General features: G+C 49.7%; 1 protein-coding gene across 4 annotated transcripts in view; it reads right to left on the minus strand.

Moving 5' to 3' along the window:
* LOC140394095 (mesothelin-like protein) overlaps positions 1–24,099 on the minus strand; it is a 92,114-nt gene that overhangs the window by 14,091 nt on the left and 53,924 nt on the right. For all 4 annotated transcript variants that reach the window (XM_072480938.1, XM_072480937.1, XM_072480939.1 and 1 more), the window contains 5 exons: positions 19,316–19,497; positions 16,420–16,566; positions 15,480–15,613; positions 13,449–13,582; positions 13,164–13,258 (listed from right to left, as the gene is read on the minus strand). In XM_072480938.1, the coding sequence (XP_072337039.1) occupies positions 13,164–13,258; positions 13,449–13,582; positions 15,480–15,613; positions 16,420–16,566; positions 19,316–19,497 (692 nt within the window). The remainder of the gene's footprint in view (positions 1–13,163; positions 13,259–13,448; positions 13,583–15,479; positions 15,614–16,419; positions 16,567–19,315; positions 19,498–24,099) is intronic.

The raw sequence follows: 24,099 nt of genomic DNA on the forward strand, positions 1-24,099 counted from the left end.
TGATAATGATGCCCTCAGTGGAGGGGGAGGCAGAGATAGTGGCGGCAATGGACGCAGAGAAGGCATTTGATAGGGTGGAGTGGGAGTATTTATGGGAAGTGTTAAGGAGGTTTGGGTTTGGGAACGGGTTTATTCGCTGGGTTAGACTACTTTATGGGGCACCAACGGCAAGCGTAGTTACAGGTCGACATAGATCGGAGTATTTCCGATTATATAGGGGAACAAGACAGGGATGCCCGCTGTCTCCATTGTTGTTTGCATTGGCAATTGAACCTCTGGCCATGGCGTTGAGAGACTCCAGGAAATGGAGAGGGGTGACTAGAGGGGGAGAAGAACACCGAGTCTCGTTATACGCGGATGACCTATTGTCATACGTGTCGGACCCAGCGGGGGGGATGATAGAGGTTATGCGAATTTTGAGGAGGTTCGGGGAATTTTCGGGGTATAGGTTAAACATGGGGAAGAGTGAATTATATGTGATACATCCAGGGGACCAGAGTAGAGAGATAGAAGGCTTACCGCTAAGGAAAGTGGAAAGAAACTTCCGATACTTGGGGATTCAGATCGCTAGGAGCTGGGGAACCTTGCACAGACTTAATCTGACACGGCTGGTAGAACAAATGGAGGAGGACTTTAAGAGGTGGGACATGCAGCCTTTATCGCTGGCGGGCAGGGTGCAAGCAATTAAGATGATGGTCCTCCCGAGGTTCTTATTTGTATTTCAATGTCTCCCTATTTTAATCACCAGGACCTTTTTTAATAAAATAGATAGGAGCATTACGAGCTTTGTGTGGGCAGGGAAAGTTCCGAGAGTAAGGAGGGGGTTCCTTCAGCGCAGTAGGGACAGAGGAGGACTGGCACTACCGAACTTGGGAGATTACTATTGGGCCGCCAATGTGGCAATGATACGTAGATGGATGATGGAGGGTGAGGGAGCGGCGTGGAAAAGGCTGGAGAGAAGGTCCTGTAAAGGGACGAGTCTAGAGGCGCTGGTGACGGCACCGCTACCGCTCTCACCGAAAAAGTACACCACGAACCCGGTGGTGGCGGCAACACTGAACATATGGGGACAGTGGAGGCGACAGAGAGGGGTGCGGGGAGCCCTGGTGGGGTCCCCTATCAGGAACAACCATAGGTTCGCCCCAGGAAGAATGGATGGAGGATTTCAGAGCTGGTACTAGTTGGGAATTAGGAAGGTGGGAGATTTATTCATAGATGGGACTTTTGCGAGCTTGGGAGCACTGGAGGAAAAGTATAAGTTACCCTGGGGGAATTTCTTGAGATATATGCAGGTGAGGGCGTTTACTAGACAACAGGTGAGGGAATTTCCGCGGCTCCCGACACAGGGGATACAGGACAGGGTGCTTTCAGGGGTGTGGGTTGGAGAGGGCAAGGTGTCAGAGATTTACAGAGAGATGAGGGAAGAGGGGGAGGAGTCGGTGGGCGAACTAAAAGGAAAGTGGGAAGAAGAACTAGGGAGGAGATAGAGGAGGGTGTGTGGGCTGATGCCCTGAGCAGGGTAAACTCCTCTTCCTCATGCGCCAGGCTTAGCCTGATTCAATTTAAGGTGCTACATAGAGCACACATAACGGGGGCAAGATTGAGCAGGTTCTTTGGAGTGGAGAACAGATGTGGGAGGTGTGGCGGGAGCCCGGCAAACCATGGACATATGTTTTGGGCGTGCCCGGCACTGGTAGGATATTGGGAGGGAGTGACGGGAGTGATCTCGCAGGTGGTGAATGCCCGGGTCAAACCAAGCTGAGGGTTAGCTCTATTTGGAGTTGCGGAAGAGCCGGGAGTGCAGGAGGCGAAAGAGGCCGATGTCGTGGCCTTTGCGTCCCTCGTAGCCCGGCGCAGGATCCTACTCATGTGGAAGGAGGCGAAACCCCCCGGACTGGAGGCCTGGGTAAACGATATGGCGGGGTTTATTAAACTGGAGCAGATAAAGTTTGCCCTGAGAGGATCGGCTCAAGGGTTCACCAGGCGGTGGCAGCCATTTCTCGACTACCTAGGGGAACATTAGAGGGAAGACAGATGACCAGCAGCAGCAACCCGGGGGGGGGGGGGGGGGGGGGAGGGGGGGAGGAGGTTTAGTTGAGTATAGGTCAATAGAGTATGAGGTTTTGTTACTTGTGTATTATTATTATTATTATTATTATTGTTAAAAAGTTAAACATTTCTGTTTTGTTATTGTTATCGTTTCGTTTGTTTTGTAAGCGGGAAAAATGTTGCTCAGGGAAAAAAGAATTTCAATAAAATATATTTGTTTTAAAAAAAAACAATATATAATGGCAGTGAACATATTGCTTGATGAATTACATGTACATTGTGAAGTGTTGGGTACTCTGAGACACAGACGAACCAACACGGTTGCGAATGGTACAACACAGTTTTATTTCATTTAACTATTGACATAGTAAACTCCGGTTCTCAGCACATGGTGACTGTCTGAGTGGCTGGCAATGAGGTCTGTGCCCTGAGCCGTCTCCTGCTGGACTGCCCAGGAAGTGTCGTGTTCCTTGTTTTGTACTGTGTATGCTCTTGTCTGTGATTGGCTGTCGTGTTGTGTGTGCTAATTGGTCCGTTGATCTGTCCATCATTATGTATGTATGTATGTGCTGTGATGTTCACTTGAATATCATGACATCCTCCCTTTTTTACAAGATTATGTGCCTACGTGGTTATAAATAGAGATGTGTACTGAGTGCAGCTAAATGTGTGTGTGTGTAATATTTACAGCATGTACATGGGGCTTAACTATATACAAGGGGCGATGTCGGGTGTGACATAATAACGAGGTTGTACCATAAGAAAGAACGGAGAAATGTGGAACGATAAAACGAATTCCTGTAACGATAAGAACATAAACATGTTAATACAGTGGTTGCATGAGTTCAACGTGTAAACGGTCTCATAAGTCCAGTCTAGTAGGTGGGCGACAAATTCGGGTTGACCGCCTCAAGGGTAGGTCTGGAACCACCGGCTGAGGTGCGGGCCTGGCCACGGGCGATGACGGAAGGGGCATGGTAGCAGGCAGCTCCACAAAGTCGAAATCAGGAACAACAGGAGGACACGGTGTCAGTGTAAGGTCTCGTAGCGAGCGTGGAAGTAGGCGAAGAGCCCGGCGATTGCGCCTTCGAACGGATCCATCAGGCATGCGTACCAGGAACAAGCGGGGAGCCACGCGTTGGAGAACTTCGGCAGGTGGTGACCAGCCACATTCTGGTAGGTGGATGCGGACGTCGTCTCCAGGGGCCAGGGCGGGAAGATCAGTTGCCCATGTGTCATATGACCTCTTCTGGCGACTGCGCTGCAGTTGCATCCAGTGCAGTACCGGATCATGGTCTATTGTGGGTGCCAGGATGGAAGGCACAGTGGTCCTGAGGGCGCGACCCATCAGCAGCTGGGCTGGTGAGAGACCAGTGGCTAGTGGGTCCGAGCGATAGGCCAGCAGGGCGAGGCAGAGATCCGATCCGGCAGCAGCAGCCTTACAGAGGAGCCGCCTGACAATGTGAACGCCCTTCTCCGCCTTTCCATTGGACTGGGGGTGCAGAGGGCTAGACGTCACGTGTGTAAAGCCACACGAGGCAGCAAACAATGACCATTCCTGGCTGGCAAAACAGGGCCCATTGTCTGAGATGACAGTCATCGGAATGCCGTGGCGAGTGAAGGTGTCTTTGCAGGCCCTTATGACAGCAGACGACGTCAAATCGTGCAGGCGTATGACTTCAGGGTAGTTGGAGAAGTAGTCAACGATGATGACATAGTCCCTGCCGAGCGCGTGAAATAGGTCCACACCCACCTTCGCCCAGGGGGACGTCACCAGCTCATGGGGCAGAAGCGTTTCAGGAGGTTGCGCCGGCTGAAACCTTTGGCAGGTGGGACAGTTGAGCACCATGTTGGCAATATCGTCACTGATGCCCGGCCAGTATACCGCCTCTCGGGCCCTCCGTCTGCACTTCTCGACCCCCAGGTGGCCTTCGTGTAGTTGGTCGAGAACCAGCTTGTGCATGCTGTGTGGAATCACAATCCGGTCCAGCTTCAGAAGGACACCATCAATGACGGCCAGGTTGTCTCGGACATTGTAGAACTGCGGGCACTGCCCTTTGAGCCACCCTCCCGTCATGTGGCGCATCACACGTTGTAGAAGGGGGTCAGCCGCAGTCTCTCGGCGAATACGGGCCAGACAGGAGTCGTCAGCTGGCAGATTTGCCGATGTGAAGGCCACCTACACCTCGACCTGACATACGAACCCCTCCGAATCTGGCAGCATGCTCACTGCTCTGGATAGGGCATCCGCAATGATGAGTTCCTTCCCTGGGGTGTAGACCAGTTGGAAGTCATGCCTCCTGAGTTTAAGTAGGATGCGCTGGAGGCGAGGGGTCATCTCGTTCAGGTCCTTGTTTATGATGTTGACCCGGGGGTGGTGGTCAGTTTCAACAGTGAACCGGGGAAGACCATACACATAATCATGGAACTTGTCTAAACCGGTTAGCAAGCCCAGGCACTCATTTTCGATCTGCGCGTAGCGCTGCTCTGTGGGGGTCATGGCCCGCGATGCATAGGCAACTGGGGCCCATGACGCCGTGTCATCCCTCTGCAGGAGCACTGCCCCAATGCCGGACTGGCTGGCATCAGTCGAGATTTTGGTGGCACGAGACGTGTCAAAAAACGCCAATACCGGTGCAGTGGTGAGTTTGAGTTTGAGCTCCTCCCATTCCAGCTGGTGTGTGTGTTGCCACTGGAACTCTGTGGACTTTTTGACGAGGTGGCGCACAGCTGTCGTGTGGGAGACAAGGTTGGGAATGAACTTCCCCAGGAAGTTGACCATGCCAAGGAAGCGTAGCACTGCTTTCTTGTCTGCCGGCTGCGGCATGGCTGTGATGGCGCTCACCTTGTCTGCATCCGGACGGACCCCTGACCGGGAAATATGGTCCCCCAGGAACTTCAGCTCGGTTTGGCCAAAGGAACACTTGGCTCGGTTGAGGCGCAGGCCGTTTTCCCGTATGCTGGCAAAAACGCGTTGGAGACGATATATGTGCTCCTGTGGTGTGGTGGACGAGATGATGACGTCATCCACGTATATGCGCACCCCTTCGATGCCTTCCATCATCTGCTCCATGATCCTATGAAAGACCTTGGATGCCGAGATGATGCCAAATGGCATCCAGTTGTAGCAGAACCTGCCGAAAGGGGTATTGAAGGTGCACAGCTTTCGGCTGGATGGATCGAATTGGATCTGCCAAAACTCCTTAGAGGCATCCAGTTTCGTAAATATTTTCGTCTGGGCCATTTCGCTCGTGATCTCCTCCCGTTTGGGTATGGGATAATGTTCCCTCATGATATTGTTATTGAGGTCTGTTGGGTCAATACATATCCGGAGCTCGCCGGAGGGCTTCTTGACACACACCATGGAGCTGACCCATGGCGTGGGCTCCGTGACCCTGGATAGGACCCCTTTGTCCTGGAGATCTTGCAGCTGCTGCTTGAGGCGGTCTTTGGGTGGCGCAAGGACTCTGTGAGGTGTGTGAATGACCGGGATGGCGTCTGGTTTGAGGCGAATTCAGTAGGTGTATGGCAGTGTTCCCATGCCCTCGAATGCCTCCTGGTTGTGGGCGAGGAGTGATTGGAGCTGTGCGTTGAACTCTGCATCCGGGAAGTCAGACGTGCCGTCTGGAGAGAGTGAGTGGACCCGTTGCACAAGGTGGAGAGCCTTGCATGCCTGTGCGCCTAGCAGGGAGTCCTTCGATGAGCCGACTATCTCGAACGAGAGTGTGGCCGTGTGTGTGTTGTGTGTCACCTGGAGCTGGCAGGATCCCATAGCCGGGATAACGTTCCCGTTGTAGTCGACCATCCTGCACCGGGACGGCCGGATTGGTGGTCTGACCTTCATGGCGTAGAAGGCTGACCATGCTATGAGGTTGGCGGAGGCGGCAGTGTCCAGGCGGAAAGTGATCGGCGATCGGTTGACCGTCAGGATGGCACACCATTCATCACCCAGATTGATCGTGTTGACTCGGTTCCCATCAATGACCGCAACCCAGAAGGCGTCTCGGTCATCTGTGTCACCGGTCTGGATGTCGTCTGGGCCCGATTCGTAATGGGGAGGCTGAATGGTCCGCACGTCCCTGCGAGGTTGTCGGAGATGTGGAAGATCGACAGGTTGAGCTGCTCGACAGCAAGCAGCGTAGTGGCCCACCTTGCCACAGCGTAGGCATTGTCGGGTTCTTGCGGGACATTGCCCTTTTAAATGTGCAGCTCCAGAATTGCCGCACGTCGTGACGTCATGGTGTTCGTTGCGCCACTGCGCATGCGCAGTTCGGTCTTGCGTCGAGCGTGTCTGCGCATCACGTCCCTCAGTGTTGCTGTAGGTTTTGGCGCGCACAAGCGCGGGAGGCCTCGAAAAGCGCGCGAAACGGCTGCCCTCGACCGGGCCGCGGGCCGGGAGGAACTCGATCGCCTGGACCCGTTCGGCCTCATGGGGCACCTGGCTCGCCAATCCGGTCGTGTAGGACCCCCTCCGCGCCGATTCGGTCGCCTGAAATTGGGCATAGCGGCTAGTCGCGTTCTCGTGCAGGACACAGGCTTCGATTGCAGAGGCTAAGGTTAGGCCTTTTATTTTTAAAAGCTGCTGGCGTAGGGTGCCCGAGGCGACCCAAAAACAATCTGGTCCCGGATCATGGACTCTGAGGTGGTGTCGTAACCGCAGGACTGCGCGAGTATGCGGAGATGCGTCAGGAATGACTGAAAGAGCTCATTCTTACCTTGTAGGCGCTGCTGGAAGACATACCTCTCAAAGCTCTCGTTGACTTCGACGTTCAAGTGTTGGTCGAGATTGAGGAGGACCGTCTTGTATTTAGATTTGTTCTCGCCTTCTGCGAACACCAGGGAGTTGTAGACATGGATGGCGTGCTGACCTGCGGTGGTGAGGAGGATGGCGATCGCTCTTTTGTCCGAGGCGCTCTCTTTTTCGTTGGCTTCCAGAAAGAGTTCGAAACGCCGTTTGAACAACATCCAATTTACGCCAAGGTTCCCAGCGACTTGCAACGGCTGCGGTGTGCTGACAGTGTCCATGGCGCAGGATGGCAGATTTGTGGGTAGGTATTAATTCACTTCTGGTACCATGAAGTGCTGGGTACTCTGAGACACAGACGAACCAACGCGGTTGCGAATGGTACAACGTAGTTTTATTTCATTTAACTGTTGACATAGTAAACTCTGGTACTCAGCACATGGTGACTGTCTGAGTGGCTGGCAATGAGGTCTGTGCCCTGAGCCGTCTCCTGCTGGACTGCCCAGGAAGTGTCGTGTTCCTTGTTTTGTACTGTGTATGCTCTTGCCTGTGATTGGCTGTTGTGTTGTGTGTGCTAATTGGTCCGTTGATCTGTCCATCATTATGTATGTATGTATGTGCTGTGATGTTTACTTGAATATCATGACACATTGGAACAGAAATAGGCCATTCAGCCCCTCAGCTTGTTCCATCATTTAATGAGCACAGTAAGAAGTCTTACAACACCAGGTTAAAGTCCAACAGGTTTGTTTCGCCACCCCAGTCCAATGCCGGCATCTCCACATCATCATTCGATGAGATCTTGAGTAATTTCAATTCTAATTCCACTCCCTTGTCTTGGCTCCACATGTATTGATACCCTGGGCTAGCAAATATCTATCGATCATTTGATTTCAAATTATTAATTGAATTAGCATCTGTTGCTTTTTGCTGGAGAGTATTCCACACTCCTGGAACTTTTTCTGTGGAGAAGTGTTTCATAATTTCTCGCTTGAGTTGCCCAGCTCTGATTTTAATGTAATGTCTCTTTGTTCTAGACTCGCCCACCAATGGAAAATGTTTCTACCTACCCTATCAGTTAGAAATTCCAACCATTTCAATCAAATCACCCCTTCCCTTCTATATTAAAGAGAATACAAGCCTAGTTCATGTTATATCTCCTCATAATCTAATCCCTGAAGCTCTGGTGAATCTACGCGGTGACCACAATATTATCTATTCTACAATGGAAGACCAAATGCAGATATTGACTGCTCTGTGACACACCTCCATTCAGTCCGCAAGCATGCCTCTGAGTGTCCAGTCACCTGTCAATTCAATTCTCTCCCTTCCTTCTACTCTGACCTTTCCGTCCTTGGCCTGTTAGAGTTCCAATGGAACTCATGCTCAGCGACTATATGAACCCGCTTATCATAAATTGAAACTAATTTAAATATGCTTAAACAGCTTAACGCCATTGCTTTTGGAGCATCAGATGTTCCCTCCCCACCCCATCAGCATAACGGCACATCAACAAGAATCGCTAAAGGAGTCCAAAAACAGGAACCAGTCGCGATCACCATGCTAGGGGCTTGAAATTGGGTGTAGCCCCTAGGTGGCGAGGAACGTGGCTGGGCAGTGCCTTGGCACAGTCTCCTGGCACCCTCAGTGCCAGCCTGGCAGTGCCAACCTGCCACTGTCAGGTGTGGGATGGAGGTGTGGAGTCAGAGGTTTGTGCCGGGACAGGACCTTTAGAGACCCCCATTGGGGTAGGGGGCATATTCTCATTATGTTGGGATGCCACTGATTCATGCAAGGGGGAAAGGTTGAAGCCCCCTGCTGACAATAGTATGGAGCCTTTACTTTCAGGGCGCCCTCCTCTGCCTTTTTTTTGGACAATATGTCTGAAGATCTGTAGAGAAAACCTGGCTAACACACCAGTTTTCAGTCAGAACCTGACACTTTACCATTCTGGGGGAAAATTCCACCCATTGAGTTCAATGATTTTAGGTCATAATAAAGTTAGCAAATAATTAGGAGGGCAATGGAACGTTGCCCACTATTACAAGGGAGATGGACTGTAAAAGTAGTCAGGCCTTGCTACAGCTTTACAGAGCATTGGTGAGACCACACATAGGGTATTGTGTACAGCTTTGATGACCTTATTTTAGGAGGGATATACTTGTAGTTCAGAGAAGGTTCATTAGGCTGATTTCTGGGATTAAAGCATTCTCTTATGAGGAAACAGGTTGGGCCTATACTCATTGGAGTTGAGAAGAATGAGAGGTAAACCTATTGAAACATCACGGGCGGGATTCTCCGAGCCCCGCCGGTCGGGGGCCGTTGGAAAGGCCCCCCCCCCCCCCCCCCCGATGATTCTGCGGCTCGCGATGGGCCGAGTGGCTGCCCATTTTCAGCCGGTTCCGCCGGCGTATGTTAAGATAGGTACTTACCGGCGGGACCTGGGTCCGTGGGTGGCCTCCGGGGTCCTCGGGGGGGGTGCGGGGGGTTCTGGCCCCGGGGGGTGTCCCCATGGTGGCCTGGTCCGCGATTGGAGCCCACCGATCTGCGGACGAGCCTGTGCCGTGGGGGCACTCTATTCCTCCGCGCCGGCCGGTGTAACGGTCCGCGATGGCCGACGTGGAGATGAACCCGCCCTGCGCATGCTCTGGGATGATGCCAGCACACGCTGGTGTTCCCGCGCATGCGCGAACCCATGGCAGCCGGCGGGGGCCCTTCGGTGCCCGGTTGGCGTAGCGCCAAGCCCCTTCCGCGCCGGCGCGGCGCAAACCACTCTGGCACCAGCCTCGCCCCTGAAGGTGCGGAGGATTCCGCAGCTTCGGGGCAGCCCAACGCCGGAGGTGTTCACGCCACTCCTTCGCGCCGGAATTGCCCGCCCCGCCAGTTTCTGAAGAATCCCACCCAAGATTCTGAAGGGGCTTAACTGGGTGGATGCTGAAATAATGTTCCCCTACATGGGGAATGGAGAATTAGGGGGACACAGTTTAAATTAAGGGGTCTCCCATTTAAGACTGAGATAAGGAGATGTTTCTTCTCTTCGAGGATTGTTAATCTTTGGTATTCTCTTCCCAAGCAAGCAGTGGAGGCTGGTTCATTGAATATATTTAAGGCTAAATTAGACAGTTTATTAATTCATAAGGGGGTCAAGGGTTATGTGGGGATGGTTATTTGGCTGGAAAGTGGAAATGAGGCTACAATCAGCTCAGACTTGATCTAATGAAATGCAGGTTTGATGGGCCAAATGGCATATTCCTGTTCCAATTTCTTATGATTGTGATCTTGTGACCAAGCCACATCAGGCGATATTAGGTCAGATGGCCTTAAGCTTGGTGTCAAGAGTTCACCGCACTCTGTCAACGTTTATTTTGTGATTTCTCTTAAGAGTTTCACCTGAAAATAGGTGAGTGTTATGCTACTCTACCTTATTGGATACTTTATAGACGTTTGCAGAAGAAAGTGAGTGTTTGGCCATCAACGACTTGCTTAGGGTCACCTGGGACCTATAGGAGGAATGGAAGGAGGGAGGTGAGGCCATGCAGAGCAGCAGCAGCTGAGGTAGGTGGTTAAGGGGGGGGGGGCGGGGGGCGGGGGGGGGGTGTGTGGTGTGGGGGGACGCTGGAAGAAAGGGTGGACACTGCAGGTCCCTCCTCCACCAGGATCTCCAGTGGCACCCCTGAAAACCTGGGAGCTCCCTAACTTGCTCCCTGAGCAATTCTGATATGTGCCACCATGATAACCAGTATGCGCTGTGGGCGGGAATAGCCAGAACATCCCAGCCCATCTTTTCAGTGGAAGAGGGTGCATGATATCCACTTGTACTGCTGGACAGAAAGTGTGGTGAATCCGCAAGTGAGTGCTAAACCTGCAGGTGGCTGATTTAACATACTCAGGCAAAATCAAATGACAGTAACAGCAATCAGTCCCTAAGTTTGGTGTTAAAATAAGACTTTTCAAACTGACTCATTTTATCGGTTAACTTCATTAAGCATCAATTTAACCCTTGCACCAAAATAATCTCTTAATGTTTAAAATAAATGCAGCAACTGCCTCTATACTAAATACTTAAACTAATTATTTGATATATTTATTCATAGCCATAAGAAAATTATTTAAGTTTAGTATTTTGTATTGTAACGTTTGACATATGCACTGTGGGACTCCAGGGGCGGGATTCTCCAATAATGGGGCTATGTCCCCACTCCAACGTCAAAACGCATAAGTTTCACTCTGGATTGCTTGAAGAAAGTCCAGAGTGATTCTCTTACCTGGAGGGGGTTAGCAGAGCCTCGAAGTACTCCACGCAGCTCAGCCTGCCTACACGGGGCCCTGCACTTCCGGTCAGGAAGTGGGCAGCTGTCCAGCGCAACATGGCGGGCTCACAACGCAGAGCAGCCCCGACAATATAGCCCCCCCCCCCCCGGATCGAGTGCGCCCACGGATTGGTGGCCCCTGATTGCTAGCCTGGCCGTCCCTGAGGACCCTCCCCCCCCCCCCCCCCCCCGGTGAAGGACCCCCCCCATCCTCCGCCGGGCCGGCAGCGGACTGAGTTTTGCCCGACAGGCAAAACGTGGTTCGAACTACACCGTCAGGAACTGGGCCAATTTTCTTTGGTGAAATGCGGTGGGGAGGGGGGGGGGGGGGTGGCTGTAGCCATCTAAGATGGCCACCTGCAAAGGACCATGGGAATTATGACCAACCCAGGACTCATACAGATACAGAGCCTCTGAGTATCTGAAACACAGGTAACCAGACCTGATCAAAACCCCCGCTCGTTTGCATTTTAATGGCCCATTTTCCCAGGACAATAGAACTCCAATTAAGCAACCGGTACAGCCACAGACTGATTGGCATCACCCGCCCAGCCACCAAGGCACCCGCCCCTTTATTGTCCGAAATCGAAGACAGTGATCAGAACCCTGTCGAACTATTGGGTCCAAGGTTAAGGACCGCCCCAAAGAGTGTGAAATCCCAGAGGGATAAAAGAGAGCACAGCCATATGTTCTGTCTCTTTTGGATCTGGCCTGTGCCAACCCAATCGTAGCAGGAACAGCCAGCTAAGTTCAAGACCAACGGTCGCTACCTGATGGTTGAGCCCAACAAAGACAGGGTCACTTTCCTCGAGCCAGCCAAGTGAAATCCAGTTAAAGGCCTTATCCATTTGCACAGTGCCGGTCGCCCTGAAGTTAAGTATAGGTTATTGTAGCTGATAGGTGTAGTTTAACTCGTAGTAGATATTGTGTTTGCATGTCAAGATAACTCTTGTGTATGTAAATAAACCATCTTTTGAACTAACTAACTGACTGTGTGGTCATTTGATCGATATAAGGGAAGGCTTGTGGTTCACTAAGATAAATAGAAATACCCACAGTATTGACGACGCTGTTGGGACCGGAAAACACCAACGTTGTTGGCAACAGGGCCTCTGTCAATGGCCCCCTACCCGGACCGCACATGCGATTCGTGGCGATTCTATGGGGACCGGAGAATTGCGGGAGCGGCGTCGCAATGGTTTTCAGCGTCAACACCCATTCTACGACCCTGCGCCGATCGCGATTTCAGTGTGGAGGCTCGGAGAATCCCGCCCCAGATGTTACAAGAGAGATTCATTGAGACTAAGAGGTGGAATTTTCCATGGCTTCAGGACTGTGCCCAAATGATAGTCCCAAGCCTGCAATTACTCGCATCTTGTCCGAAGGAGTTATTTTCCCCGTAATGGGCTCTCAATGTTAACGGTTCAATTAGAGGGCTAGTAGCTCTGGGCCCTCTGCACTCACAACAGATCAGTGACTGCAAGGGCACCTCAACACGGTGGTGTCCTTGGAGGCAGGTATTTAGTGTTAAAATTATTCGGGGAACAACCCTTGCAGCAGGGGGGAAACCTCCTTCAGATGCATCAATTGGGCTGTGGGTGGGGTCTTTTCTGCCCACAGACCACCATCTTTTGAGGTATGAAGCCTCCAGTTCCAATGACCCCCCCCCCCCTCCAGCCTGCCACAGTGATGCCATCTCCATGGAGACAATGGACTCTACAGGGGGAAGGAAATGATCGCAAAATGCTAGCGTGCCCGCAAAATTGGATCTAACTGGATCCATAATCAGCTGAATTGGCAGCCCCCCTCCTTCACCCACGGGAAGCACCTCCAGTGGTCAGAATGCCCCTGCGCTCCATTTCTTCAGCCCTCTCGCCTTCAAGCCCGCCACCACAAGGGCTGGAAAGTTCACCCCTGAAGATTTGGCCGACTATTTCAATGTCGCTGGAAACTAGACTGAAGGGTTCATCATTTTATGTCTCATTAAACAATCCAAAAGATAACACTGTGGATAGAACAATAACATAGGACATCAGGAAAAACTTTCCATTGACACCTACTTCTACTTCAGAAGGATTGAGTCCCTTGAATGTCTCAAAATCCATGTTAACCCTTCTGGCAGCTAAACGCTGTAGATCTGCTGCCCGGGCACCACCTGTAGGAAAGGAAAGAGACTTTTAGTTTAGGGTTCCTACACAAGTCTTTTAAAATGAACCAGGTTAGGACAGGGACAAAGGCTGGAATATCTCATCCCTTCACATTGGAAAATGCCTTCGTTCGTAAACAATATCCTCAAAGATTAAGCTGTTCAACAACCCATCAAACCAATTTGTAAGATTACTTACCAACATACGGCCTGGTGAGGTTATAATAAGCATTGGGATCACCAGCTTGATCCTGGAATGCTACTTTTGCGATCCCAAAAATAATGTCTTTCCGTGCCTGAGTACATGTGGAAATATCAAGTGGCTTGGCTTTCCTGCAACAGAATGGTTGTGATGTTATATTTTGGTTAACATTAACGCTTTTTAAGGACTTTGATAGTTTGTCTCCATCAAAAAGGTCACAATTTCCCGCACCTTTCTTCTGAAAGAGGAGGCCTATCCACCTTACCATTAAGTGTGTGCCTTGCGTCAGTGGCAACACTCCAAACTCAAAGCCAAAAAGATTCAAGCAGCACTCTGGGACATGAGTAGATATTGTAGACTTCTGTGTAGTACTGAGGGAGTACACATTTTGCAGAATCCTGAGAAATACGGGTCTAGGCTGCAGGCTTGACGATGGGAGGCATTTTCTCAGAAATAGGCAGAATGGCGCAGCGGGTAGGAAAAATAGCAAGGATGCCGTCAACCCCAAAGGCAGCTTCCCCTGCCATATTGTCCGCCACACCAGCAGAAAAAAGAAGGGGCGGGTCCCACGATATCTCACTGGCAGTGTGGGCCAGGATTGAGACTGCCCCGCCAGTAACTTTGGTTGTAAAAGATCAGGGCACCATTTGAAAGGCTGCCCCGATACAAAGAAAATTAAAATTGAATTCCCCCCTCCCCCTACCACACCCTTCCCCCTACCAGGCAGCGCCAGGGGGTAGTGTCCGGGCATGACCCTCTCCCTCCGAGTCAGGCACTCATCTGAACTCCTCCGGCAGGTTCTGCTCACCAGGTGCACGCTGTGGGAAACCTGTTGTGATTCACATCAGAGCGACCTCATGTTGACGTGAATGGACAATCTAACGGGGGGGGGGGGGGGGCGTGGGGGGGGGGGATTTATCAGGCATAAAGGCCTGATAATCATATTTAAATGCATTCAAATGGGGTTCAACATCGAGTTTCTTGTTATGTCAGTGGCAAGCCACGGGGGCAATCGCAATGGAAAATCCCGCCGGCATAAACGGCGGTTGGGATTCCCGTGGGATAACCCGCTCCCGCGCTGATCTGGCCCCTGAAAATGAGAGCGCAAAATGCTCCCCAATGAAAGAGGGCATTGTGGATCCAGACAGCCTGAATTGGATCTGCCAAAATGCATCACCTCACATTTGTCCGGGTTAAATTCCACCTGCCATTTCTCCGCCCAATTTTGCAGCCTATCTATTTCAAAACATTTCCATATAACAGCAATGGCAAGTGTAGCACACTGACCTCTGTATAAAAAGGTTGTAGGTTCAAGTCCTACTCTGGGGACCAGAGCACAAAATCCTGACTGTTTTTCTGTGCATTATTAAGGGAGTGCTACATTGCCAGAGGCACACTGACTTTTGGATGAGATGTTAAAACAATTTGAAACGTGCTCAACAACAAATGTCAACTTTGGACATAAAAGTTTCCATGCCACTATTCAACACAGCAGAGATATTCTCCAAGTGTCCTGGCTAATATTTGTCCCTTGACCAATATCACTAAAGCTTAGTTGTTGGTGATTATCTCTTTCTTTTGGTGGGAGCTTGCTATGTAAAATGTGACTGCTCTATTTCCCTATAGAAAAGCAGAAAATAGAGCAGGAGGAGGCCATTCGGAATTCAAGCCATTCATATTACAACAGTGACTGCACTTCAAAAATAGTTAAATAGTTCATTAGTTGTAAAGCATCTAGGGACATCTGAGGTGGTGAAAGTTGTCATCTAACTGCAAATTCTTTCTTTGTTGGCACCATTTATCACAAATGTCTTTTTTTTACCTGTTCGGAACAACAAGTCTGATGGTCTCCAGGTTCTACGGCAAGTCGTGGCCAAAGTTGACTTTTGTTATCCAGCACTTTTCAAATTCAGTGTAAGATGTTTCAATTTTTATTTTTACTGGGCAGGCTCATCATTCAAAGCCAAATCTTTAACCCAAGAATACCTGGGTGCTAAAATGATGCAGCTTCGAGAATGTAACACTCACCTGAATTCGGTGGGAGGAATGGTTTTAAGCCTCACTTCAGTGGCCGTACATAGCGTGGCGCCACCAATCGCGTTTAATGCAGTTGCATTTAATACCCCAGGCCCTTTCAGATAGTGCGACTTCAATATATTAATCTGAAACCAGAAAAGCACAATCGCTGGAGTTCTGCTCACAGGCGGAATTTGGTCTTAGAATTTGGCACAGATTTGAGGTGATTAGCAAGAGGTGACAGGAAGGAAAAAGTGGTTCCCGTGCAACGGATAGGTAGTATTTGGGCTGATAGGGCAGTGAATACAGATTCAATAGCAACCTTTAAAGGGGAATTGGGCAAATGCTTTCTGGGGAAAGAACGAGGGGGAGTGGGCAGCACGGTAGCCTTGTGGATAGCACAATTGCTTCACAGCTCCAGGGTCCCAGGTTCGATTCCGGCTTGGGTCACTGTCTGTGCGGAGTCTGCACATCCTCCCCGTGTGTGCGTGGGTTTCCTCCGGGTGCTCCGGTTTCCTCCCACAGTCCAAAGATGTGCAGGTTAGGTGGATTGGCCATAATAAATTGCCCTTAGTGTCCAAAATTGCCCTTAGTGTTGGGTGGGGTTACTGGGTTATGGGGATAGGGTGGCGGTGTTGACCTTGGGTAGGGTGCTCTTTCCAAGAGCCGGTGCAGACTCGATGGGCCGAATGGCCTCCTTCTGTACTGTAAATAAATTCTAATTCTAAATTCTATTCTAATTCTAAAAAGAGCCAGCATCAACTTGATGAGCTGAATGTTCTCCTTCTTGCCCTTGGATTCAATGATTTTATTGTTGAGGGACACCAAGACATGTAGATCAGCCTTGATCTAAAGGCTGAACTGGCCCAAGGGACTAAAGGGCCTATTCCTATGACACTAAAACTTTTCAGCCTCCTCATAGAGAATATGGAATATTACTGCAGCTCCTTACCGCCTCAGCAGTTCCACTGTTCTCTATGGCAGCTGCAACAACATCTGGATCGATTATTTTCCACTGGCTGATATCTTCAATGGTGTACACAGTGATGATTAATCCCAACTTTTTAATCTCTTCTTGAGGCAGTCCACCGGGGTATATCTGTGTCAGAAAGATTAAAAATCAAGGCAGTCATCAAGGTATATTTGGAACCAAAGCATCTCAGGTTCAGCTTTGCTCTGTGTCAAATCAGCTTTCAGATGTGGGGTTTGAGTGCCAGTGGCCAGAGTGAATGCTACAGTGTGAGAAGCTGGAAACAATATCGCCCGAGGCCCTGCTCTTCATTGTGATCTAGCGACTCCTGCCGGAAAGGGTACAGCTGTGGTTAGTGGGTGAAGAAAAGACCGGACTTCACTTTAATGCCCCTGAATGCCTGAGAGTTTGTGGCATGATGGCTATGAGGAGAAGGGTGGGGCAGAAAGGAACAGTTGCAAGGTGAGGTATATGGAACCCAGCGAGTCTGAGGAGATGGCAGGAGTGTGAGTAATCGGTGATAGGATCAGAAGAAAACCACGGAGAGAGACACATCTTCCTCAACTCCAGTGTCAAATGCAGCCTAGGTGACTCTTACCCCTTGCACACCGAAACACAGAGCCCACCATCTCCTATCAGAAAGGAAAGGATAAGTGAGGGAGCAATGAAAAAGATAGAGAGAGAGAGAAGTGAATGAGAGAGATGAAAGCTCAGACAGAAAACCAGCAATATGTAGAAGGAAGAACTTGCATTTTTATGGGACCTTTTAACATCGCTGTCTTCCAAATGTTTTTATGAACAGAGAACAATAGATACATAGGCCTGATCGACCATTCCACTAGATCATGTTCAACTCTATCCACCCAACTTTGATAATTAACCATTTTTATCCTTGCCTAACAAAAGTATTTTGGAACTGTAATTGGTGTTGGGAAATGCAGTTGTCTATTTTCACTTCATCAGCAAAGCATCACAGGGATTTTGCTTGAACTTGTTCTACCTGTTTGAAGCCCTGGGGGCTTTAGACTGTGGTTATCTTTGTGCAGCACATGGAAATTAGCATCATGTCTAGCTGTGTGACCATATTAGGATTTAGTTGTTAGAACAATACTCGAGTTGGCAGTGTAATGAAGCATTAGCAATCAGTATTGATGAAAAAAAGTCATTTTGTCAAAGCTTTTCTTCTTGCACTCGTCAGCACAATCACAAGAATACCAATGTCAGGGGAGTTTATAAGTTTCTGTTGTATGAGAAGAGAGTGCTTACTGGTTGGCAAGTGGACTCTGATTGGGAGAGGCATTGCCATGGAGAATGCACCAGTTAATGGTGACTGACAGTTAAACGCCAAGCATTGTTTGAAATTTTAGACCAGGCAGCTTCACTAATTGGTCAAGGTATTGTCCTGAGGAATGAACCAGTGAATGGCTATCACTTATTTTGTTTAACTGAAACAGACACAATGTGTGTACATGTTCTTTCTGTCTGTGAAGAACAGGGCCCTGTTTATTAGTATTTGCAACTTCCAGCACATGCAAATATGCCACATTGTGAGCCCAACAGACAATCTTAAATTGTTTGTCAGCCTTATTTTTAGTACACTGCAGACTATCTCGCAAATGTTGTCCAGTCATGGAATCACGTCTAATGTTGGACATTGTGTTTTGAGTTTTGCGAGCACAGGCCTGTTGGGTATGGTTTGTACCTTGCCCATTGCAAACAGCGGAATGGACATGCTGTTTGATATGACCCGCCATTCTTTGGGAATATGGGGCTGGTTTAGCACAGGGCTAAAGAGCTGGCTTTTAAAGCAGACCAAGGCAGACCAGCAGCACGATTCAATTCCCGTACCAGCCTCCCGAACAGGCGCCGGAATGTGGCGACTAGGGGCTTTTCACAGTAACTTCATTTGAAGCCTACTTGTGATAATAAGCGATTTTCATTTCATTTTATTTCATATATCTCACCAAGGTTGCTTAATTCCAGATTGTTGCTGGGCGAGGGATGAAGTCTCTAGCTAGGGAACAAAGTTTGAAAGTGGAAGTTTCAATAGCCCCAGTCCACTGGTGGAAATGTGGTAATGGAAGGCCTAAATCTTAAGTTTTCTAACGGATACCCAACCCCATCCCAATTGGGGCATCACCATGTACATGTTCACGGTGGGCACATTGTGCCTGTAAAGGGCATACATTGGCAAACGCCCATGATGACAGGGCAGCAGCATACTGGTTCAATGTAGCAAAGGAGATCCAGGGAATGGCATTTTGGAATAAAACTGCACAACTCTTTGCTGTCCCTGCAAGGTAATGATCGCCTCAGGGGTCAATTACCCTTTCCTTTGGCATTTTGGGGTATTTGGAAGGCCCTTAATGGAATAAATGCCAAAGGTGAATTTAACTGGGGCAATTAGGTAGCATTTCTGGGCATTGCGGAGAGCATCTTGCTTTGTCATGGCAGTGGTTGGAAGATCGATGTTCTCCCCTCCCCTCGTGTAACTTCCTGACCTCCTCTCAATGGTTTGGAATCCTTCTGGGTATTGTGCTCAGCCACATCTTCCCACACTCCCTTCCGCAGCGATGCCAGAGAATTTTGTAGGGTCGAAAACATTTAGAACTTTAGAGACTCTATGAAAAAAATCAGCCATCAATTTTCTCCTCTGCCTGTGGTGCCATTAATTTGATCCTAAATTCACATTGTAATAGGTACAACCAAAAATCGACATTGGAAATATGACAATCATTTAGAATAACGCTTGACGTGGTAGGAGTGAGTTAGGTGCAAGGGTGGAGCTGAAAAAAAGCAAGAGAATGTAATTATTCTGTTCCAAAGTGTCAAAATCTTTTCTTCTGTGAAATGAGGCGTCTCCATCCCTGAGCCTTACCTCTCCCAGTTTTCTTTTAATAACAAGTAATTGCTGTGTGTTAAAGGCTAAATTTCCCAGTTCACTGAGGTTCGCAGCCAGCACACTATTGTTCAAACAGGCTTCCAAATCGGTGGCAGAATACATTGAAGGCAGCAAAAAATTATCGGTCTTGTCTGGTGTGATGAAGGCCAATGTGCAAGCTGTGAATGTAAAGGGAATGAAATGTGAGAGATATCATTACATCTTAATTTTCTAATCAACAAAGTTTTATTCTATTATTCCGTTCCATAGATGGTACAGAGTTGATACTTGTCTTCTTGGCACCCTCATCAATGAGTCTCATATGAATAGGGTGGGCACAGATGACACACATTTAGACAGAGGCATTCTGGGGTCCCATGTCTTCAGCTGCTAAGCCTTAGCTGGATTCAAGTAGGTTGGTGAGGTTAAAACTAAGGCACAGCAGCTTTCTTTGCTGGGAAGAGTTTATTGACTTGGTCCACAGTCAAAACTTGTCCAACACACCAATGTCCCAGCTATCCCCTTTCATAGGTGTGCAATACCTATCACCCTGTTTAGCAATGTGATTGCCATTAAACCTTAACAACGTGATTAATAAGACATTGATGCTAAGTCCCTAAGCTCTGGAATTCCCTTTTTAAACCTTTCTATCTCTCTACTCCTTTTGGTCACCTATTCTAATATCTCCCTATATGACTTGGTATCAAATTTTGTTTGATGACACTTCTCTGAAGCGTCTTGGGATGTTTTGGGGTGTGACATAAATGGCAGTTGTCGCTAAAAAGAGCAGGAGCATTATAAGGGTGGGTGCATAGAAGCCCCATAGCAGGAATTGTTGAATTTGGGAATTTTGTGGCATTCTGGAACCGGACAAGATTGTGCAGCTGTCCTTGCACTTTACTTACACCATTCTGTCATCTGTCAGAAGCTTGGACTTGCCCCATTGTTTTTCTCATTGATTTGAGCAGGTTTCGCCTTATCTTTGGACGTGTTCTACTGCCGCTGTGGCTACGGCACTTCAAACAGGGCGTTTCCCACAGTGAGCCTGGCCAGGGGTCAAAAAGGTAGCACCGTACTCATAAGCAGCAGGTGCAAAAACACATGTGTTTAAATGAAGCATTGCAAGATACTGATTGTCTGTGCATTTTGCATTTTGAGTGTGGCGGAGAACATGTACAGGCATGAGTGATGAACGGTTTCAGGTTCAACTGTGAAACTTCTCTTTTTGTACAGGGTGAGATTGCACAGTCATGGAAGTATGGGAGTGGTGCAGGAGAGGGCTGTGATTATTACTTCTTAACTGCTCCCAAATAAGCCATATGCAGAAGTGCGAGCATTGTGACACCATAAAGAACAGCTGGGGTATTGTTCACTGTTCTGGGCACCGCTCTATAGGAAGGATGTGAACACATTGGAGAGAGAAGAAGAGGTTTCCAAGAATAGTTCCAGGGATGAGAAACTTTAGTTATGAGGATAGGTGGGAGAGGTCGGGATTGTTCTCCTTGCTGAGAATAAGGCTAAGAAGGGATTTGATGGAGGTGTTCAAATTCATGAGGGGACTGCACAGAGGAGATGGGGAGAAACTGTTCCTGCTCAGAAAAGGATCAAAAACGAGCGGGAACAGATTTAAGGTGGTTTGCAAATGTGAGAAAAAGCTTTTACCAGACAGCGTGTGTCCTGTCCATAGAAATCAGGGAAAATCTAATACGGCCAAAGCCACTTGGCTCCTGACCCAACCACAGCCTTAGCCAAGCAGGAACAAAAGAACTAGGCCGCTGGGTCGGAGAATCGGCGGTGACGTGGGAAATACCCGCTATGCCACTCCGAAGGCAGGACGCGATTTTCCGGCGACCGGAGAATCGGCGGCAAGCACGCCCGCACAGTCGATGCGGCGCCGGCCGAATTCCCACCGAGTCCCGCTGGCGAGGTTCCAACCTGGCACCACCGGGCGGGAGCTTGGACCCGTGGCCGTGGTGGCCATCCTGTTGGGGGGGGGGGGGGAACTGACTCCAGGGGGTCCTCCACGCCGTCCTGGCCTGCGATCTGGAGGGGGCCTACCGCCTTCCGTGCGGGTCCGCTGTAGGTCTGCGCCATGGTGCATGGCGCCGGCGCGGATACGGCACCACGCACATGCACCGGCGCAGAGACGGGCGTCGCGCGCATGCGTGGACCCGCGCTGACAGTGCAGGGCCACCTTTCGGCGCCGAGCAACGCGTAGCACTCTGGCGCCATGCTGGCCCCCTGAGGACCGCTGAATCACTGGGCCAGGGGGTCCATTGACGCTGGTGTCCACCACTCCGGTGTTTACGACGGCGTCAACACTTGGCCGGGATTTCGGAGAATCCCGGCCCTGAACTCAAGAGGTGAGGTGAAGTGAGAGCGATTGCTCTTGACGCCACAGTAGCATTTGACTGAGTGTGGTATCAAGGAGCCCTAGGAAAACTGGAGTCAGGATAAATCGCTCCACTGGTTGTATTCATACCTGTCACAAAAGAAGATGGTTGTGGGATGGGAGGTCAATTGTCTCAGCTCCAGGATATCACTGCAGGAGTTCCTCAGGCAAAAGTCCTACATTTGACCACTTTCAACTGCTTCATCAATATCTTTTCCTCCATCATAAGGTCAGAAGTTTGGATGTTCGCTGATGCTTATACAATGTTCAGTAACATTTGCAACTGTACAGATACTAAAGTCTTCCGAATTCATGTATAGCAATACCTGGACAATATTCAGACTTGAGTGAGAAGTGGAAAGTAACATTTGTCCGACACAAGTGTCAGGCAATGACCATCTCCAACAAGAGAGAATCTAACCATCTCCCTTGACATTCAATAGCATTACCATCGCTGAATCCCCCACTATCAACATGCTGGGGGTTGCCATTGACCAGGAGCTGCATTGGGCCAGCCATAAAAATACTGTGGCTACAACAGCTGGCCAGAGGCTGGGAATTCTGTGGTATCTCACTTCCTGACTTTGCAAAACCTGCCCAATATCTACAAGGCTCAAGTCAAGAGCGTGATGGAATGCTCTCCACTTGCCTGGATGAGTGCAGCTCCAATAACAGCAAAGAAACTTGACACCATCCAGAACAAAGCATCCCACTTGACTGGCACCGAATTCACAACCTTCAACATTCAATCTCTTCACCACCAATACACAGTAGCAGTTGTGTGTACCATCTACAAGATGCACAGCAGGAACTCACCAAGACTCCTTTGACAGCACATTCCAAACCCACACTACCATCTAGAGGACAAGAGCAGCAGGCACATGCGAACCCCACCATCTGCCAGTTCCCCTCCAAGTCACTCACCATCCTGAATTGGAAATATATCGTCGTTCCTTCACGATTGCTGGATCAAAATCCTGGAATTCCCTCCTGTTATAACCTGCCTACTGACGATTGGCTGGGGACTAATGATTATCCCACAATCCTATGGGAGTATGAACTTCCCCAATGAGGGGGGCGGAGAAGCTCCTGCTATAAATAAGCTGGCCAGTCCAGGAACCAGGAGGAAGGAGAAGGTAGCAAGGGAAGTTACTGCTACTGTTATGTATATATTGTTATAGTAAATAAACTTTATTATTTTGTATCCTTAAAACTCGTGCTGGATTCTTCGGGGCCTTTACAAAACTGGCGACGAAGGTAAAAGTGAATAGCTGTCTACACTGCTGAAGCCACCTCCCTGGATTTTTGTTGGATACAGGTTGGAAGTTGTTTTCTATTATACCATGCCTCTGTACGGACGTTTGGATGTTTTTGATGCTGCGCTGGAAAGCTGGAACCAGTACACGCAACGGATGCGTTACTATTTCCGGGCAAACAATATCACTGAAAACGAGCGCCAGGTGGTCATATTGCTCACCGCCTGCGGACCGCATACGTTTGGGGTGATTAGGAGCCTTACGTACCCAGCTGCGCCGGACACCAAAACGTTTGACGAACTTGTGAATATAGTGGGGCAACACTTTAACCCAACCCTGTCCACGATAGTCCAGCGTTACCGGTTTAATACCGCTGAGAGGACCCCTGGAGAATCCCTTGCCGATTTTTTATCCAGGCTACGCGGGATTGCGGAGTACTGTGACTATGGTGAGACCTTGTCAGAAATGTTACGCGACCGTTTGGTTTGCGGTATTAACAATGCGGCCACCCAGAGAAAGTTGTTAGCGGAGCCAACGTTGACTTTTCAACAGGCAATACAAATAGTCTTGTCCCGAGAGAGCGCAGAGCGAGGAGTACAGGAGCTACAGGGAATGGAAGTGCATGCCTTGGGGCGAAACCCTTTCCGCCCAAAAACGTCCCCCCGCACTCCTGCGGTACCTTGGGCGAGGCAACGACCAGACCGACGCCAGTGGCCATCGGACATTCCTCCCCGAAGGGAGCCTTCTCCAGAGCCAATGGATGAGGAGCCATGTCCGTGTCAGACTTGTAGGCGCCAACCCCGTCGCGGACGCCAGAGGCGCCGTCGTTCCGACCGAAACTGGGACCAGCCCAGGGGCCGTAACTGGGACCAGCCCAGAGGCCGTACCTTCCATGTGGATGAACCTGCGGCGACCACTCCTGAGGACGTGGAGACGGAGGACGACTGCCTGCAGCTGCATTGTGTGGCAGCTCCCCGTGTGGCCCCCATTAAGGTGACAGTACGGGTCAATGGCCACCCGCTGGAGATGGAGTTGGATACTGGCGCAGCGGTCTCCGTGATCGCCCAGAGGACATTCGACCGCATCAAGCAGGGTATACAGACCCTTACACTAACTGACTCACAGGCCAGGTT

The sequence above is a fragment of the Scyliorhinus torazame genome, chromosome 17 (genome assembly GCF_047496885.1).
Source record: "Scyliorhinus torazame isolate Kashiwa2021f chromosome 17, sScyTor2.1, whole genome shotgun sequence".
NCBI classification, from domain to species: Eukaryota; Metazoa; Chordata; class Chondrichthyes; order Carcharhiniformes; family Scyliorhinidae; genus Scyliorhinus; species Scyliorhinus torazame.